The sequence below is a fragment of the Physcomitrium patens genome, chromosome 14 (assembly GCF_059467195.1).
Source record: "Physcomitrium patens ecotype Gransden chromosome 14, ASM5946719v1, whole genome shotgun sequence".
Taxonomy (NCBI): domain Eukaryota; kingdom Viridiplantae; phylum Streptophyta; class Bryopsida; order Funariales; family Funariaceae; genus Physcomitrium; species Physcomitrium patens.
Window position 1 is genome coordinate 14269962 of NC_143423.1, and position 21828 is coordinate 14291789.

Below are 21828 nucleotides of genomic sequence, written 5' to 3' on the forward strand. Positions count from 1 at the left end.
TTCTTCATGTAGAAAGATTCCAAGTCCATTCCAAGCCCAATAATGATTGGCAAATTTTACAAGGATGAAGTTGGTGGTGGTTTAATGTGTTATTATGGACAATTTTGGCCAAATCTATGTATTGGTTTAGGAGTCAAATGCAAAAACTGCTTTGTTAATTTTTTTTCAATAAAACCACTCTAGCAATTTTATCTATTTATTTATTTTTATTTTTTGTGGAGCACATCAGAACCTTATATCTCCACTATTTTTTAAAATTTTAACCCCCCCCCCTCCCAAGATAGCTGAAAAATCTTAAGGTATTTTGATATTAGTTTGAGAGACAAGAATAGAAAGGCAAATAAGGACACATATTGAGTTTTTTGAAGAAAATGTATCTTCTTTTTTTCAATCATTGGAAGCAATCTTGATTATTTGATGTATATACAAAAAGAGATTGGCCCTATCTCTCTTAGATCTTCTTTTTAAGTCCCATATTTTTTTCAACTATCAAGTTGTGGGAGTCATCAAGTAGTGACTTTTTTAAGAGTTGTTCAATAATTGCTAAGAATTTTATAATTGGTATTGTATATGATATAGACTCCATCAACTAATACAATGGTACATAATTGATTAATATATCTCAAAACCACAATAAAATATTGCCTATAAAAGAAGTGCATATAAATATAGATTCTAAAAAAATAATATTTTAAAATAATCTTTCTATATTATTTTAAAATTAACTATTACTGAATAGATTATGTAAAGCATTTGTTAATGAGATGTTATTTATTCTAACAAGATTTAAAATTTTAAGATTTAAAAAATTGAGATCATAATATTACATAAATAAATATATACATATAAAGATTTATATTGGATTTAATTGCCTATTTGTAAAACTTGATAAGGTGGTAAAGATTGTTTAAAAGATTATGGCTATTATTAAATGATATCTATCAATTCTTAAAAGATTTGATAATGATGTAGTAGGTAATAATAGCTTGGACTTTTAATAAGTTTTACTTGAATATAATACTGGAATATTATTAATATGTTTGTAAATTAAAATATAATTTTAAAAGCAATGCTAAAAGAAAATAATAGAGTTGTATAAGAAAGATATGGATAGTTGAGCTAGAGCTGTAAGAAACGAATTGTCAAGATTGAGGATCTCCTCAATCTCAATTTCAATACATACTAGGTATTAAAAAACTTATTGACAAGTTTCCATGTTGCTTGGAGACAAAGCAACTCTAGGATTGTTCTTCAACAACTTCCTTAATCTTCTTAGAACTTTCTAGAATATAGTAGAATCTTTTAGAATATTTTATTATAATATTTTGAAAACCTCCTAGAACCTCTTATTGAAATATTTTAAAAATATTCCTAAAATCTTCTTATTGGATGTCTGTAACATCACATCTCCTTCTAATTCTAAGTTCTATGAGGAACATCAGTTTCACATCTATAAGTATTCAAAGATTTGTTGAATAATAGCTACAATATATATTGCTTGTTGATCTCTATTCAATGAATGGGCTAGTCTACTAAGTTAGTAATAAATGGCCACCTTCATCTGCTTGTGGAAGACCTATTCTTTAGACTTGGTTAGCATGAAGGCCTTTAAAACATTCATGAAAAGTGACTTCAACTCTATTAGGCTCTATTGCACCAACTCTCAGTATAATGATTAAAGCTTGAGCATCATTTTGGAGGTTTTGGTGATTAAGTTGATTGTAGTATGGACATTTATTTCCTCGAGAAGGTCCAGCTTCATCTTGAGGATGATCTTGCAAAGATTGTAAGAGTTGGAATGGTTGATTTGGGAGCTATGATAAGGAAAATTCCAGCTTTGGCTTTACTTGAAATTCTTGATTTAAAGACTCTCTAAACATTCTCCAATTTGACATATAGGATCATAAACTAGATACACTAAACTCTAAGGTTGTTGTCAGTGATACTTGCTCTCTTCTTTATAATAGAACATCCTAGTAGAAACTTCATGGAGAAGTCATCATGAAATAGGGTTAGGGTTCTGAGGATAGCATTGATGAAACTTTTGTACTTTTTGCAGTGCATTACTTAGTTTTTTTGGTCGTTTCGATATGTGCTCATTGATATTATAGCCATGCCAATGAATAAAGTATTCCAACTTGTTTCTCTTTTGCCAAGAATCAAGGATTTTTTTCACCTCATATTCTATATGATTATATATTTTGAATACAAAGTGGTGATGATTATATTCTTTCTAGAATAGTTGATTTTAAGTAAGCTTCTAAGAGAGAAACATAAAAGATTGGATAGACTTTCATGAGTGTGGATAGTTTCAACTAATAAGCCATTGGATTGATTTGCTTTTGAAAATTTACATTGTTTGAGCTTTAAATATATGTAAAAGCATTTGAATTGTTAAATTTGAAATTTTTCTTAAACATAGAAAAAACACTAATAAATTAATCCTAAAATAAAATAGTCACTTTAAATTAATACTCTTTTTCTTACCATGTTCAACCTCATAATATAATAAGTCTAAAAATCATAGTTGAGCATCAAAGTTAACGAAGTTAGTAAATACTTTCATAAACATATTGAATATTAACATTCACAATATATATATAGATATTATTTTAAAAAGTCTATTTGATTTCACAAATTATTAGTTTAATTGCTTTATTTGTTTTTCTTTTCTTTAAGATATCTGAAGATGTCAGTGTATATGTATGAAGATATGTCTTTTGAGTATATTCAACTAAGATCACTGTAGAATATTTTCTATCATTCCCATTACACTCAAATTATCAAGAGAATATAAATTACATACTCTTTGTAATATTTTCTTTACGTGTCATTCTTTTACAGGATTTCACATCCTAATTTAAGCCCCATTTAACACAATACTCTACAACTTCAGCTAAACCTCCCGTCAAAGTTTTCAACTAAGACCAATTCTCGGTACTGCAAAATTATTTCTACTTCTGACGTAACTATACAAACTGATTTAGCATTCAACGCTTCCATTGGAATTGACTAAAAGCATTTCTTGCCGTATATACAATAGTCATATATCAGTATCCTGTTTTCCACGTACTTATCTAAGTTGCAACACAGTCCAGAAAAGACACTTTATCTTTCCATATTACAATTTTGGCATGCATCAGCGACACTCTTATTTTAAATCTCCAGTTTGCAAAAACAAACAGAATATCAAGATTAAAATCTTCCCATGAACGAAGCATTAAATAAGACTAATCAACAACGAACAAAATAAATCACACAGCTGTGAAACATCAAATGTCGCCATCCCTGACTTTCCAAAGTGAAACACAATCACCACACAAACCTAATTCTACAATTGCAACTAACCGTTTTCAGAAATGCAATCTTACATTACACAAATTATACGTTATCCACACAAATGCCTGTGCTTTACTACACAACCAAACCGATATTCTACACTCTAGAGCCAAGACAACAAATGAGGTGATCAAAAACGATCTGCCAATTCGCATCTTTGCTTTTCATGGCCACTCCCAATATGTACTACTGGCCGAGCACGTTGGACGCAGCGCCGCCGGCAGTGCTCTTGGCGTCCTCCGCCATGGAGGCGACATTCCCCTTCACAGCGTCCACCTTGCTCCCGAACGACTTCAGCAACCCGGACCCAGGCGCCTCCACCTTCACATCCGGTGCGGCGTCCTTGGCAGCGCCCACTGCGCTCTTCACATCATCCACCGCCTGCACGGCCTTGCCCTGCAGCTTCTCCGCGCCCGCGTTCACCCTGACAGTCGCCTCGTCCACGCGCGTGCTGTCTTGTCCCAGAAACTCCTTGCCCGCTCGTGCGCTCGGGGAGTTGGGCCCCGTCGCTACAGCCAGACCGGACTCCGCCTCCTTCGCTGCCTTCTCGATGTTGGTGGCCAACGGGTTCTGCGAGTTGTCCAGGAAGTTGCCCACTCGTGCCTTGGCGTCCGCGACGGGGCCCTTGCCCGTCACCTGCGTGTTCCTCTTCGGGTACGGCTGCACACATATGGCGCACACATCCGCTATTCTATCAGCTCAAACCTTCAAATCCACCCCATCTCTCGACATGCATTCGCCCAAGTGCGAAAAGTCCACGCCGGATGCCCACGGTACACGAATTCGTGTTCCCATCTCGCATCCGGAGCTTCTCCAAACGCGCCCAATGCAGCGCACAGCCACGGTCGTGTAATGCACGCGGTACGTACCTTGTCCTTGCCGAACAGTCCGTCGATGCGGCCCTTGATGCCCGACGCCGCCTCCTCCACCGTGCTCTGCGCGTCACCCAGGGGGTTCGAGCCAACCACGCCCTCCAGAGGGTTGCTTCCCGCCAGGTCCTTGGCGCCCTGCACTGCCTGACCCGCCTTGCTCTTGGCTGCGGCCACTGGGTTCATTGCAGCGTTCGCCTGACCCGAGAATCCCAGCGCCGCTCCCGCGGCCAAGATGCCGGCCAGCACCTCGCGCCTCGCAGGCTTGGCCTCCTGATCATCCAACACAGCACGCACACGCAATTCACTGCTAGTTCGCGATTCCAACACATCATCATCATCACCATCATCATCAACAAATGCCGCACGACGGCCATTCCGCATTGAGCGAGTAACAATTCAAGGACCCAACCGCGTGACGGCCGTCGACTGTGCCTACCTCGGACCCGACGCTGGCCATGACGACGCCCGAGCGGACGGCGCGCCTACTCACTGGGGCCGCCTGCATCGCACTGCAGCTGCTGCCGAAGGCGGACTTGCTGGACAACGTGGACATGTCCAGGCTAGTGGACCCGGACACGGTGAGAGCAGTGGAAGCTGCCGACGCGGCCATTGTGGATAATCGAGAGAAAGAGGGAAACACACGGAACAATGCGCGGCTGCGGTTGTAGCGAGGCTGGGGAACGCAGCAAGAGGAGAATGGGATATGATAATCACAGGCGATGGTGATAGTGATGGAGATGGAGCTGTAGGAGTGTTGAGAGAGCGCAATCGTGCACGCTTGGCAGGGTGGGGGACGAGGGAGAGCATAAGAAGTGGTGGAGGGGGCAGAACATGGGCGACAAGTGGCGAGGTGGAGCGCGAGACAGGTGGTGGAAAAGGTAGAGAAAAAGATGAGAGAGTGGGTTTATCGCTGTGATAGGCCCAGCAGTGAGTGACCCTCCCCCACAACGAAGATGTGCTTTCGCACAAACAATCCAGTCAGTGCCCCTCCCAGCTGGTCACGCTGTGTCTGTCACGCTGTGTCCTCCCTCGCTCCCTCACTCCCTCCCTCCCTTGCCCCCCACACACCACCCCCCCCCCCCCCCCTCCTTTGCTTCCTCCACTGCAGTGTCGCACAATTACAGTGTGTTTTTGATCGGACTCTCAGTTAAACCTTTCAGTACGGGCACCTATTCCCTTGTGAAGCGTCTTTGCGTCATTCGGCAAATTGGTTTGTTGGGAAAAATTCACTACATTTTGGCTCTTTGGGTGTCTTCAATAATGTATTTTTAGTAAAATATTCTATATTTCATTTTTTGACATCTTCTTAAGTAAGCAAAAAAAAGAAAAAAGAGAAAGAAAAAGAAAACCAATTCTGTTATATAAGCAAGGATTCCAAAATTTTCTAAAGCTGATTCCATAAAAGGTGGTATTTGACTAGTTTTAATATCACTTGTATAACCTAAGATACCTACATTAATTGTTAAATTCATTTAATGCAAAATTGATATGATTCAAAAATAAATAAATATATAATTTATTAATAGCTAGATGAAGATATGTGAAACAATTGGTAGTAGGTATATTTGATAAGATATAATTTCTAAATATTTTTATGTATTCAAAAATATATCATGACAATATATTAATAAAAAAATGATAATCTAATGTCATTTAGTTGGAAGAATTTTGTAAGCAATTATTAGTTTAATAAGATAATATACAATAGTGTTAATTATTTTTATTAGTTTATTAAGATTATGTATAATAGTGTTAATTATTTTTATTAGTTCATTAAGATTATGTATAATAGTGTTAATTATTTTTATTAGTTCATTAAGATTATGTATAATAGTATTAATTATTTTTCTTAGTTCAATAAGATTATATAAAATAGTATTAAATATTTTTATTAGTTCAATAAGATTATATATAATAGTGTTAACTATTTTTATTAGTTCATTAAGATTATGTATAATAGTATTAATTGTTTTTCTTAGTTCAATAAGATTATATATAATAGTATTAATTATTTTATTAGTTCAATAAGATTATATATAATAGTGTTAATTATTTTTATTAGTTCATTAAGATTATATATAATAGTGTTAAATTATTTTTAAAGTGATTGATAGCTTAAGTATATTACAGTTGCTTTTCATAAAAAAAACCAAATACTTTAAAAATGACATTGTATATTTAAATATGTTATAATAGTATAAAATAAATTATCTACAAAAAATAATACATAATAGAATTTTTTATTTATTTTATTATTTAATAGAATATATCTATCTATCTATCTATCTATCTATCTATATATATATATATATATATATATATATTTAAAAACATCAATTTTTCTATGAATAGACTTATTAATTATTATGTTTTTAAAAACAATTGTAAATCAATGTCACAAACATATATATTTATTTCTAGATAGTATGTATAGGTAGAAATAAGTAAAAGTAGATAAACTTAATAATATCTTGTGGAGAAGCTTTTTAGAAGCTTTATAGATGTAGCTTTGCTTTTGTATGTGTCTATAGGTGATTGATAGGTTAAAAACTTAGCGAACAAGTTGGCTATGTGTTGCACATGTCGGCCACTTGTGGTACAAGTTGGATATGTGGTGCACATATAAGAAACTTGCCTTGCAAGTTAGACAATTGTTGGAGGTTTTATGGAATGTCACCACATAGCTCTTAGTTAGATAATATGTGTAGAGGCATGAGTGAGGCCTTCCTTATTCTTGTCAACTCTTTTCTTATTTTTGGTCTAGTTTCAAGACTCTCTAGTTTTTTTGTCTTTTGATAATAGTCATTCTAGTTTCTAAATAAATATACATGTTTATTTTATTTTATTTTTTTATCTTTTTTTAAAAATGTCTCACTTATTTATTTATAGCTTTTTATACAATAAGTTTGTTGTAGTCTAAAAGTATGGTGTTATAAATTTGGGAAGTTTTTTATATGTAACTTTAAATCTCTAATAAGATTTTCTATCTTGATTGTAGATAATATAGATGGATCACTATAGATGAGTATAGATTATCAATGATTTAATAAAATTACCATTAAGAATAATTATCAAGATTATCATTAAAATTTTGGTATTAAAACTATGACTTCTTAGACCTCCATATTTGAATCATTATCTACTTCAGTAAGAAGTGGTGGCATTTTACATATGCATAAGCTGATTTTTAACATCTTAAGACTGATATTTGACAAGAGTTTAATACATGATTTTATTACTTATTACATAGAAAATATTTTAATATAATTTTAGAACCTAAAAGAGTATAAATTTTATATTTGTTGTAAATTATAAAAACTTATAGATATAAGAAAGTGCCAAATGATGGTCAGGTGATAGATATTAAGAAAGTGCAAACCATCATAGATTTGAAGGTTTAAAGAATAATAAAAGATGTATTATATTTTTTAAGATTTTTTTAATTACTATTAGATTTTTATTGAGAGTGTTTTTTTTAAGTTTTAGCTCTACTTACATATTTGATATGAAAAAAAATTCAAGTAAAATAAATTTATTGCAGCATTATTTAAAATTTTGAAGATAATTTTTATTTCTATCCTAATTTAATATTATTTTTATTTCTCTAAGATATTTTTATATGGATATAAACTTATCATGCTTTGCTCTAGATGCAATATTCTTACATATGAGCAAATGACAAACTTAACTATGTTGCGTTTTATTCAAGAAAAGTTTTGGCAAAAAAGATCAACAATAAGATTCTTAATATAGAACTTCTTACTATTGTAGATTCTTTTAAAGAATAAACCTATAATGTATAAGGTTCTTTAAGTCTAATGATTCTTTATATCAATTAACTTGAATAGTATAAATAAATAAGTGAGACATTTTTAAAAAAAGATAAAAAAATAAAATAAAATAAACATGTATATTTATTTAGAAACTAGAATGACTATTATCAAAAGACAAAAAAACTAGAGAGTCTTGAAACTAGACCAAAAATAAGAAAAGAGTTGACAAGAATAAGGAAGGCCTCACTCATGCCTCTACACATATTATCTAACTAAGAGCTATGTGGTGACATTCCATAAAACCTCCAACAATTGTCTAACTTGCAAGGCAAGTTTCTTATATGTGCACCACATATCCAACTTGTACCACAAGTGGCCGACATGTGCAACACATAGCCAACTTGTTCGCTAAGTTTTTAACCTGTCAATCACCTATAGACACATACAAAAGCAAAGCTACATCTATAAAGCTTCTAAAAAGCTTCTCCACAAGATATTATTAAGTTTATCTACTTTTACTTATTTCTACCTATACATACTATCTAGAAATAAATATATATGTTTGTGACATTGATTTACAATTGTTTTTAAAAACATAATAATTAATAAGTCTATTCATAGAAAAATTGATGTTTTTAAATATATATATATATATATATATATAGATAGATAGATAGATAGATAGATAGATATATTCTATTAAATAATAAAATAAATAAAAAATTCTATTATGTATTATTTTTTGTAGATAATTTATTTTATACTATTATAACATATTTAAATATACAATGTCATTTTTAAAGTATTTGGTTTTTTTTATGAAAAGCAACTGTAATATACTTAAGCTATCAATCACTTTAAAAATAATTTAACACTATTATATATAATCTTAATGAACTAATAAAAATAATTAACACTATTATATATAATCTTATTGAACTAATAAAATAATTAATACTATTATATATAATCTTATTGAACTAAGAAAAACAATTAATACTATTATACATAATCTTAATGAACTAATAAAAATAGTTAACACTATTATATATAATCTTATTGAACTAATAAAAATATTTAATACTATTTTATATAATCTTATTGAACTAAGAAAAATAATTAATACTATTATACATAATCTTAATGAACTAATAAAAATAATTAACACTATTATACATAATCTTAATGAACTAATAAAAATAATTAACACTATTATACATAATCTTAATAAACTAATAAAAATAATTAACACTATTGTATATTATCTTATTAAACTAATAATTGCTTACAAAATTCTTCCAACTAAATGACATTAGATTATCATTTTTTTATTAATATATTGTCATGATATATTTTTGAATACATAAAAATATTTAGAAATTATATCTTATCAAATATACCTACTACCAATTGTTTCACATATCTTCATCTAGCTATTAATAAATTATATATTTATTTATTTTTGAATCATATCAATTTTGCATTAAATGAATTTAACAATTAATGTAGGTATCTTAGGTTATACAAGTGATATTAAAACTAGTCAAATACCACCTTTTATGGAATCAGCTTTAGAAAATTTTGGAATCCTTGCTTATATAACAGAATTGGTTTTCTTTTTCTTTCTCTTTTTTCTTTTTTTTGCTTACTTAAGAAGATGTCAAAAAATGAAATATAGAATATTTTACTAAAAATACATTATTGAAGACACCCAAAGAGCCAAAATGTAGTGAATTTTTCCCAACAAACCAATTTGCCGAATGACGCAAAGACGCTTCACAAGGGAATAGGTGCCCGTACTGAAAGGTTTAACTGAGAGTCCGATCAAAAACACACTGTAATTGTGCGACACTGCAGTGGAGGAAGCAAAGGAGGGGGGGGGGGGGGTGGTGTGTGGGGGGCAAGGGAGGGAGGGAGTGAGGGAGCGAGGGAGGACACAGCGTGACAGACACAGCGTGACCAGCTGGGAGGGGCACTGACTGGATTGTTTGTGCGAAAGCACATCTTCGTTGTGGGGGAGGGTCACTCACTGCTGGGCCTATCACAGCGATAAACCCACTCTCTCATCTTTTTCTCTACCTTTTCCACCACCTGTCTCGCGCTCCACCTCGCCACTTGTCGCCCATGTTCTGCCCCCTCCACCACTTCTTATGCTCTCCCTCGTCCCCCACCCTGCCAAGCGTGCACGATTGCGCTCTCTCAACACTCCTACAGCTCCATCTCCATCACTATCACCATCGCCTGTGATTATCATATCCCATTCTCCTCTTGCTGCGTTCCCCAGCCTCGCTACAACCGCAGCCGCGCATTGTTCCGTGTGTTTCCCTCTTTCTCTCGATTATCCACAATGGCCGCGTCGGCAGCTTCCACTGCTCTCACCGTGTCCGGGTCCACTAGCCTGGACATGTCCACGTTGTCCAGCAAGTCCGCCTTCGGCAGCAGCTGCAGTGCGATGCAGGCGGCCCCAGTGAGTAGGCGCGCCGTCCGCTCGGGCGTCGTCATGGCCAGCGTCGGGTCCGAGGTAGGCACAGTCGACGGCCGTCACGCGGTTGGGTCCTTGAATTGTTACTCGCTCAATGCGGAATGGCCGTCGTGCGGCATTTGTTGATGATGATGGTGATGATGATGATGTGTTGGAATCGCGAACTAGCAGTGAATTGCGTGTGCGTGCTGTGTTGGATGATCAGGAGGCCAAGCCTGCGAGGCGCGAGGTGCTGGCCGGCATCTTGGCCGCGGGAGCGGCGCTGGGATTCTCGGGTCAGGCGAACGCTGCAATGAACCCAGTGGCCGCAGCCAAGAGCAAGGCGGGTCAGGCAGTGCAGGGCGCCAAGGACCTGGCGGGAAGCAACCCTCTGGAGGGCGTGGTTGGCTCGAACCCCCTGGGTGACGCGCAGAGCACGGTGGAGGAGGCGGCGTCGGGCATCAAGGGCCGCATCGACGGACTGTTCGGCAAGGACAAGGTACGTACCGCGTGCATTACACGACCGTGGCTGTGCGCTGCATTGGGCGCGTTTGGAGAAGCTCCGGATGCGAGATGGGAACACGAATTCGTGTACCGTGGGCATCCGGCGTGGACTTTTCGCACTTGGGCGAATGCATGTCGAGAGATGGGGTGGATTTGAAGGTTTGAGCTGATAGAATAGCGGATGTGTGCGCCATATGTGTGCAGCCGTACCCGAAGAGGAACACGCAGGTGACGGGCAAGGGCCCCGTCGCGGACGCCAAGGCACGAGTGGGCAACTTCCTGGACAACTCGCAGAACCCGTTGGCCACCAACATCGAGAAGGCAGCGAAGGAGGCGGAGTCCGGTCTGGCTGTAGCGACGGGGCCCAACTCCCCGAGCGCACGAGCGGGCAAGGAGTTTCTGGGACAAGACAGCACGCGCGTGGACGAGGCGACTGTCAGGGTGAACGCGGGCGCGGAGAAGCTGCAGGGCAAGGCCGTGCAGGCGGTGGATGATGTGAAGAGCGCAGTGGGCGCTGCCAAGGACGCCGCACCGGATGTGAAGGTGGAGGCGCCTGGGTCCGGGTTGCTGAAGTCGTTCGGGAGCAAGGTGGACGCTGTGAAGGGGAATGTCGCCTCCATGGCGGAGGACGCCAAGAGCACTGCCGGCGGCGCTGCGTCCAACGTGCTCGGCCAGTAAGAATGGCAATCGTTGTAGAGATAATCGAACTTGTCGACATCTATTTCTTTGAGGAGATGCAGGATTGGTGAGGTCATGGGTGGAGGCTGTTTCGCTCATGGGCAGCTTATTCCCTGGTGTGTACAGATGCTTGTGATTTGTGACACGAATTCGGTTTGAAGTCATCGAGGAACCTCGATGCTTTGGGAGTTGCTATTGTTTTTGCTGGAGGTGAATTGTACCAGTAAGCATCAGATGTATTTGTAGAAGAATTAATGGCAAACAATTGGCAGTGTGACCAATTGCTTCTGATATCCCGTACATTTGTTTTGCATGGCAAACGTTTGCCGTTGATTGATGATAGTCTGACTTGGATGCTTCTTGAGCACGTGCGATGATTTGTTCATATGACTTTGTTTTTGTGTTGGTATATTATGAATTGAATGAGAATTGTTTGTTTTGAATCGTAGTTGAAATTGTGCCTTGGCAGAAATCTATCTTAGAAGCCATAGGAGTATTGTTAGGTTGGAGGGGCTAGGGGTTGCGCAGATAGAGTTTGGTTTTCACAAGTTTTTGAAGATTGGAACCTATGATATGATTAACATTGTGAGAAGTCAGAATTTTAACAGAAGTCAGTTTGATTGGGACTTTTGTCCAGAAACTTTTGCTTTCCAGCGGAGGCCAGCAATATAATGATCGAATTCGGAAGTATTGTGATGACTTATATGGTAAATGAAGCAGTCAGTTTGTTAATTGTAAGCTACTGTATGTGCCTTATTTTGGGTTTGCTGACAGTGCGGTTGTTTGCATTTTGAATAGGTTTTGGAATTGAAATACAGGTTCGTTTCACTTACCAACTCTGTTGTCGTGCTTATGAAAGAGCGCATTATGCGTGAATTTCGCCCGTAGTCCATGTTTTAGGGAACGTGATGCTGTATCACATATTACACCATCGAGTGAACATCAGCTATGCGCTTGTCGGCATGCTTCCTTTTAGGCATAGTAATAGTCGGGTTTCTTGCATGGTGTGCTGGCTCACCTCCAAGTACTATCTTGGAGCAGGCTGTGTGAGCATGTTTGAACAGAATTGATTGTAACATCCTGATGTTGGCAATCTCTGCAGTACATTTCAAGACGTGTGTATGAGAGTTTACATGTGGTTATGTGAATGCTCAAATATTGCAATCTCGTTGAAAAGTTGAATACTGACAGGCATTTGCTCAACTGGGGTTTTCACTCGTGGTGGTGGTAGATATTGGTTTTAAATTGTAATGAGTCATGAGGAAACTTGCTGAGAGCTGCAGTTATTGTTGATAAGCTGAATGCCACGAGTATAAGGTAGAAGCTCTGAACCTTTGTAATACATGATGAAAGAAAAGAGGGAAACTTCAAAATTTTGCCCTCAGTACAATACTCTGACTTAATCATGTTCTGATTACAAAAGCAGGTTTTGTTTTTGGTTTTTTGGTTTTATTGGTACCGACGGAGTTATTATGCTGCTCATGTTGATAGTTATAATGTACAAAACATGGTACCATACTCTTACACTTGGTTCCTGAAGCATTCGTATGTCGGTTGGATTGATTATTATTCGAACTAATGTAATTTTGTTGTACATTCAATGACACCATCTTTTCTGTATTCTAGTGCATCTATTGGTATGTACATTTTATTCTACAAGTGTAGTTAACTGGCATTGAGATTGAGTTGGTTTTTTTTATTCTTCTCTCCAATTTTTTTTTTTTTATTCAATAATAACTGTCTACATCTTACAGTGAATTTAGATTTTTTATTATTAAAACCACCACTACATTTTACTTAAGTATTGATTGATTCATTCATTATTGTGATCAATCATTAGTTAGATATAAAATACATGACAATGCACAGATTAATAAATTACCATTCTTATGATTTTGTCTTGAACCAAATAGTGACTATAATATATTGGTTGTTGCAATGATCACATAGTATTAAAGACATGCGAGAATTAGGATAATATTTTGAGAATATTCTAGAATTAATCCAAAAAAAATTCATAGTGTTTGTAGCTTATAGTAGTATTTACCATATCTGAAAATTAGCAGCATGGTTGTTTTGCATTGAAACAATTGTTTAATTAAAAGGAATTTTGTCTTAAGGGCTTTAATTTATAAATCATAAGCACTATTACAAATCTCATTTGGAGTGTTGCTATAGAAGCCAATGGTCAACAAGATGCATCAAATATACACACATTTTATTTTTAACCTTATAATATTGTACAATATTTTCATAATGAACCTATGACTTATAGATAGAATATATTAAAGCATCAACAAATTTTAATAAGTACAAGAGGTTTATTATTAATATTTTCAATCTAAACATCATTTTTTATATTCAAGGTAGAGCTTAGTTACACTAAAGATTTGAATTGAACTAAAGCACTCAATATATGTGCTTTTATTTTTTTTATTTTAAGGATTTTATTTTTCTTTATATAAGACTTGGTGGGCTCAAAGTTCTATAACAAAGATAATTGTTTTTCAAAAGAAGTGTACTTGAGTAAGACGACCTAAGTTGTGGAAAGAAATATGTTTAGAGTATATTGATCTAAACATGTTCTTTATTGGAGTCATCAAAATTAAGTGGAAAAATTGCCAATACATGATTTTAAAAACAAATAACAATGTTGTACTAAATAAGAAGGGATGTAATATTGACAAAGATGTGGAGTTGTTGTTTAAAGATTTAGATTTTTCATTAAAAGTGTGGATGCAAAATTTGGTGCTTCATATAAGAATTTCATTTTATCTGATGATATTTTATAGGTGATATTTATTATTATATATTATAAATACTTATTAAAGTGGTTTTTTTACTACTGTAATATTATAGTTATTACATTTTTTTTAATTATAAAACAACTCAGATACATAATACTTATAGTAAATATTTTATTATTTACAAAATAATCTATAAAAAATAAACATATATAATATCTCATATCAAAATAATATTTTAAAGAAAAAATTAATTAAATAATATTTATATTTTTATTTATTTAAATAAAATAATTTTTTTTTTACAATCTTTTTAATAGAATATTTATAAATAAACTAAAATGTAGCCAATCTATATTTTATTTCTTATACAAAAAAAATAATTAGATGTATTTTTTAAATAATAATTAGTGGCAAACAATTGTTTAGAAACTTTTGCTTTCTAGCAAAGGCCAGCAATATAATGATCAAATTTGGAAGTATCGTGATGACTTTTAAGGTAAATGAAGTAATCAATTTATTAATTGTAAGTTTTTGTATGTGCTTTTTTTTGGATTTGTTGATGGTGCAATTATTTGTATTTTGAATAGATTTTGGAATTGAAATATAGGTTCAATTCACTTGCTATATGTACTATGGTGCTTATTGAAGAATGCAATATGTATGAATTTTGCTCGTAGTTTATGTTTTAGGGAATGTGATGATGTATCACATATTACACTATCGAGTGAATTTTAACTATGTGCTCCTCAGTATGACTCCTTTTAGGCATAGTAATAGTCAAGTTTCTTACATGGTGTATTGGCTCACCTCCAAGTAGTATCTTGGAATAGGTTGGGTGAATATATTTGAATATAATTAATTGTAATATCCTGATATTAAAAATCTACTATAATAACATCATACTTTAAAAAAAAACAAGCTAATGTAATGCCCTTAAAATTTCTTCTTAATCTCTTTTAGTCGGTGATTAATTCTAATATTGTCAATATTCATAACTTTATTATTTAGAGTTTTAAAAATACTATAGATTCTTTGTGTATCATTCTTATGTAGTTAGAAAATTCTTATAGCATTGATAGAAATAGTAATGGACAAATATAGAAGACTCCCCTAAAAAGACATATGATGTAGTAAATAGAATGCCTTTGGAAGCCAAAGATAAAGATACTAAATGATAAAACACCAAGCTTTTACAACAATAGCCTAATCTAAGATCCCTTACAGATCTTATTATGTCAAAATCAAATCTAGCTAAAATATTTTTTTCATTTTGTTTTGGTATAGAAACACTCTCAACATTCTATACCTAAGAAAATATTTTATCTTAGCTTCTTTAAGTTTCAATGCTATAATAATCTATTAAGCCAAAAGTCTTCTCAAGGCTTCTTCTTGATTGATAATATATAGTCCATCTTTTATTGGCTTAGAACAAGTGCCCTAAAGTAGTATAGAGTTCATTAAAAATTGAATATTTTTTCAAAGATTGTTTCTTATTAGGGATTTTAATTTATTGATTGATTAGGTAGATTTAGCCTATATTGCTAGAAAAAGATGCATTAATGATAAGAAAAATGTTGTTTTCAATATTATTTCTTCTATTATACTTAAATTTTTATACTACTAATAGTTTAGGACTTTTTGGATTTTATTACCAAAAATTAGACATATTTTTAATATCAATAAAAAGATTGAAAGATGTTTTTAGAAATTTTTTTATATTTTTAAAATCTATCTAATAGTATTAGCAAGAGTTAGTCTATGATGGTCTAGAACTATTAAAATGCTACTAATAAACAACAAATTTGTTCCAACAAATATATAATCTTAAAGAAAGCTTAAATGTTTTCAAAACCCTTATAACTTCATGAATATGTTATTTGTTTTTTTTTTTTGTTTTTTTGTTTTTTTGTTTTTTTTTTCAATAAATAAAATGGCGTTGCTAGCATATTTGATTTTTTTTTTTATTATTTATTATTTTTTTTTCTATGGTTTCTTTAATGCTTTTAAATTTTTTTCTCATCCATAGTTACTTTGAAGGTTGCATTCAAAACTATACATATTAAGAAGAAGAAATAGAAGAAAGCAACTAGAAAGCAACCTAGTCATGTTCTTCTTTGTAAAAGAACATGCTTGCATTAGAACTTCATTGATTGTACTATTTGCTTCAGCTCCTATAAAGGCCAAATTAACCATGGAATACAGTATATTATGAAAACCAAGCTTCTCTACAACTAAGAAAAAAAAATGCCATGAGACTTTGTTGTATGTTTTTTTAAAATTCAATAATAAAAAATATTTTTTATAAAATGGTTTCTAAGGTGACTAAAATGTTATAAAATATGAAGCACAAAGAAAAAAGCAGATTGATTTGGATTGATTATCTCCACGAAAATCGGTTAATAATAACCTTAAAGAAATTTTGGATATATTTTGTATAAAAAATTCAAGAATATTATTAGTCTTCAAATATTTAATATTTGACTTTCATGTCTTTTATGCAAAAGTATGAAATTACTTCAAATAATGTTACTAGAAAAGAAACTTCGTATTAATGGCCAAACAATCATATTATAATAGTTTCTGCCAATTACAATTTAATAAGACTTTGAAAATTCACTTATGATTCTATTTGACCCAAAAGTCTCTTCTGTGGCTATTACAGATATTGCTTCTTTGAACTTCAAAAAGGTGAATAGTCTAGTTTATTCTTCATTTATAATAGAATCAGATTTTTATTACAAATTGTTAATTATATTTTTGATGTGCTAAAATCTTATGAAGTGAGGTTGGAGAAACCTCATGTAGATTAGAATAATATATAAAACTCTTTTTTTGTTTTCTATTTTTTGTATAAAGAACATCTATGAATATCTTAAAGCTTGATCAACCTTGTATGTGAAATTTTGTTTCTAATTGCAATAAAATATTATTTTATTGTCTTATCTCCTATCTTCTTTTGATATATTATGTTTCTAATTTTTTGGACTTTTAATTTCTAATTAAGTGGTTCTTAAAGATATGCTTTAGCTTTTCTTAATTTGATTTGGTTGGCTTTCACCATAACATTGTTTTATAGTAGTGTTAGTGCTTTAGTTGATTTTGATTTCGCTTGAATTTTATTTTAAACATTGTCCTTAAAAAATTTGAATAAAACTTTATAGATTGCATTAATTTAGATTAGATTATTTTATTTTATTTCATTTTATTTTTCTTTACAACCAAATATTTTTTATTTGTGCCTCTATCTTAGATCTTCAAAATACTTTTAATCACCATAAAGTAAGAATACCTCAATACTTGTAAAAAATCCAATAAAATCAAATTAAGAAAAACTAACCAAATCATTTACTAGAATGGGGTTGAATAATTTTGTATCTCCTATGATTTGATATGTTATAATCTTTTCACTAGAAACTAATTCTTTATATATAGACATCCAATATTATAAAAGAAATTATGCAATCTTTTAAATTATTCCACAAAAATCTGAATCTATTTTTATATGAGAAATAATCTTCCAAATAAAAACAAGTCGTAATAAAATCCCAAATACCATTCTTGTATCTTGTAGTAATTTATTTATAAGATAATGATTTATTTAAGCCATAATTAATTATGTTCCAATTTCTTCCAAACATCTAGGAAATATTGTTGAGGAAGATGTGTACTAAATTAATTCATACCTCATTTCTTTTTACAAATTTATTAAATACATATATATGTAATATATTTTTAATATTTTAAAATATTTTAAATAATAGTTTATTATAATATATTTTTTAAATGCACTAAAATTTGATACAAAATATGTAATATGTAGAGAGATAAAAATGCATAAATTATGTGCTTTAGTTCAATTTGGATCTTTAATATAACTAAGCTCTACTTTGAATTTAAGTAATGATGCTTTTAGCCAAAAAACTTAATTAATTACTTTTGACTTTATTCACATTACTTGTATTCTTGTAAAAATAAAACATCTTATTTTGGTTGGATACTAGGTATATAATTTTTTGGCATTAGTATCTTAGTTAGGTCATTAAAGTCTCTATTGTTATTAAAAAAAAAGATACTAAATTTCATGTAAGGATCAAAAGAAGGAAGATAGATGAGATATTTTTATTTGAAAGTTACACCTTGCTAAAGTAGAATAAGGTTGACTTCTTTCTTAAATGCCTCTTATTAAAAAGAGACATGATTTCTTATCTTTTAGAAAAATGAATGTTGGAACAAGAAAAAAAAATCTTTAAAATAAAAATGCATGTCATTAAAAAATACTCTTACAAAAGACAATAATGTTAAATTAAATTATTATTTTAGAAGCTTTTTAATTGATAATAGTGCTCTTGTACTTATTAAGATTTTTTGATAGTTGAATATATTCTATCTAAAAGTCATAGGTACATTGTAAAAATAATGTTCAATTTTGTAAGGCTAGAAATAGAATATATATATATATATATATATATATATATATATATATATAATTTGATATTGCTTGTTGATTATTGATTTCTACAATAACATTCTAATTGAGATTTGTATCATGTTCTAGTTTTATAAAATAGAACACTTAAGATAGATTTCTTTCTATTGAATTATTGTTCAAATGTAATACAACCACACTATTAATTTTAAGATATGGTAAATGCTACTATGTGATTAAATATTGTAACATCTCTTTGCATTGATATTAGTATATTGTCAATATTTTATTCTAATTCCAACTTGTATTTAATAATACATGATCTTTGCAATAACCAAGGTATTGTAGTCATTTTTTTTTTTTTAACAAAATCATAAGAATGAGAATTTTTTAGTCTATGAATTGTCATGTATTTTATCTAGCTATTGATTATTCTAAGTATTGATTGAATGAGTAGTTTGAACAAATCACAAATTTAAATCTAATCAACGTAAAGAATATAAAAAAGTATGTGGAAGAACAAAAGAAAAATGTGGCAATGTACTTATCAAGGACATGAATTTTAAAGAACTAAAAGATCAATGAATTCTTATGTCACTCAAATAGATTAAAAAATTATTGTTAGATAGTATAATATTAAATTAGAATAGCTATTGCTAAAGACAAGAAGACTAAAAAGTCTTGAAATAAGACTAAGGACTAAATAGATGTTGAAAAAAATAAAAAAAAGGCTTCATTCTTGTATTCATATATACTATTTAAATAGGAGCTACGTGACGGCGTTCTATAGTATCTCCAACACATGTTTAATTTCTAAAATACAAATTTTAACTTGTAAAATAAGTTTCTTATATGCATGCCATATCAGTAGCTTGTATTATAAGCTATCCAAATGTATAATATATGGTTAACTTTTTGGCTAAGTTTCTAATCTATCAATCAACTATAAACATGTATAAAGTCAAATATGCATCTATGAAGCTTTGAAGAAGCTTTGCCATAAGATAATATCAAATCTATCTATATTTACCTTCTATCTAGAATTTCTTATATAATTAAATATATATGTCTTTGACATTGCTTTCCCTTCTAGAAACAAGTTTTTTAAAGAACAGTATCATATTACATATACTCTTGCTTAAAAATGTACTAGATATCTAGTTATGGAAGGTAAATAGAATTATAATAATAATCCTATTAAATCTAATAGAATTTTAAATAAAATTTAAATAATCTTTAATAAATTAATCTCAAATAAATATAATAAAAAAATCCTAAAACATTATAAAAATAAAATCTTAAAGAAATAATAATAATCTTAAAGAAATATTATAAATAAAAACTTTAAAAGAAATAATAAAAATCCTAAAAAAAATTAAATAAATTTTAATAAAATCTTAATTTAATCTTAATTAAAAAATTAATAAATCTTAATCAAATCTTAGATCAAATCTGTTAGTGTAAATTTCATTCCTCAGCCCTAATTACAAGATGGCTTCAATTAAGAGTTTCTTGTAATTGGTGGTGTGAAGTGAAGTAAGCAATTGGCAAAAGACCAAGGAAGAACAACCAGAATACAAGTAAAAGAGATGAAATCAAGTAATCACAACATCCAAAACGAAGTCACATTCCGTTCACTGGATTTTTACTTAGTAAAAAGTAAAATTAAAAATTAAAAAATAAATTTTTAGATAGATAATTTTTTTATCTTTCCAATGACATAAAAATCATGTAATTCCAAGTTACTATGAGTAAATTATGATAGATTAAAGATAGACTATAAATAATAGAAAAATTAAGTGAATAATTTTTACCTCAAGGATAACTTGCTTAAGAAATCAGGAGTTCGAGCCTCACCAAGGCTCACAAGTAGTGTATATTCCCCCCCTCAAGAAGCCTTGAGACTTTAGTCTTATCTTCCTACCTATATCCAAGGTGCTACAACTCATATGAGAATTGTGCACCTCTCTTCCTACAAGGACTACACTAGCTGCTGGTCCTCCTATTTTCTACTAGTAAAACTACTTTTTTTGCATTTTTGACTTCACCATGGTGTTCAAAAAAACCCAATTAGCCTAGGAACCTTGCATAGTCTTCAAATCTTGCTTCATTTCTTCATAATGGCTCTCAAGGTGATAAAACTCAATTTTACCAAAGTCTTGAAATTTTCTCTAAAAATTCAAAAAAAATTCTAAATAGATTCTAAAAAATCCTATAATGTTTCTATAATACTAATATCGATATGAGGCTATATTTTCCTATCTTGGTGATTTTTTATAGTAATAGAATCAATTTAAATCCACTAAAAATCCTATTTTTTATATAATTAACTAAAAAGACATGAAGCTCTTTTTCATGCTTCTTCTAACTACTAACTAATCATTGATAGGATTTTATAAGTAATACATGTAGATAGGAGCCAATGAAGATATTGGTTTCAATAACTAACTCTTAATACTTAACAATAAGAAAAATACTAAACTAACTAAGATAATTGCCTCCAAGACTTACTAAGACTCCATTTTTATAACTTTTCTTCTAATAACACTTTTGCAACTTATAAATACTTTTAAATTATAATAAATACTCGAATAGTCAAAAAAAACTCTCTACTCTTAACATTTGTATAATTGAATGACTTATAACTATGTTTTTAACTAATCCACCAATTAAGATCAATTTGTGGGATTCACAAAATCTTAATTAAATCTTAATTAAATCTTAATTAAAATCTTAATAAACCTTAATCAAATCTTAGATTAAATTCTAATTTAATCTTGATCAAAATTGTAATGAAAATCCTATTGAACCTTTACCAAATCTCAGATTAAGTATTAATAAAACTCTACATCCTAACCAAATCCTAAATCCTAGACTAATTCTAATCAAATTCTAACCAATTCCAAAAAAATTCTAAGTAAATCTTAATCAATTATTATAGCTATTTTTAATTTTAATAAATATTAATTGAAGCATTGATCTTATTTGAAATTTCATCCAAAATTCAACCAACAAGTAATTAACAAGC

The 21828-nt window shown here is 31.7% G+C and overlaps 2 protein-coding genes across 2 annotated transcripts; one reads left to right on the forward strand and one right to left on the reverse strand.

Moving 5' to 3' along the window:
• Positions 1-3265: 3265 nt before the first annotated feature.
• LOC112291085 (uncharacterized) lies at positions 3266-4978 on the reverse strand. The gene is made up of 3 exons (XM_024538067.3): positions 4648-4978; positions 4209-4481; positions 3266-3999 (listed from the first exon to the last, which is right to left on the reverse strand). Exons 1-3 carry the CDS (start codon positions 4819-4821, stop codon positions 3526-3528), a joined length of 921 nt encoding a protein of 306 aa, XP_024393835.1. The 5' UTR covers positions 4822-4978; the 3' UTR covers positions 3266-3525.
• Positions 4979-10174: 5196 nt separating this feature from the next.
• LOC112291070 (uncharacterized) lies at positions 10175-11920 on the forward strand. The gene is made up of 3 exons (XM_024538032.3): positions 10175-10505; positions 10672-10944; positions 11154-11920. Exons 1-3 carry the CDS (start codon positions 10332-10334, stop codon positions 11625-11627), a joined length of 921 nt encoding a protein of 306 aa, XP_024393800.1. The 5' UTR covers positions 10175-10331; the 3' UTR covers positions 11628-11920.
• The last annotated feature ends 9908 nt before the right edge of the window (positions 11921-21828 follow it).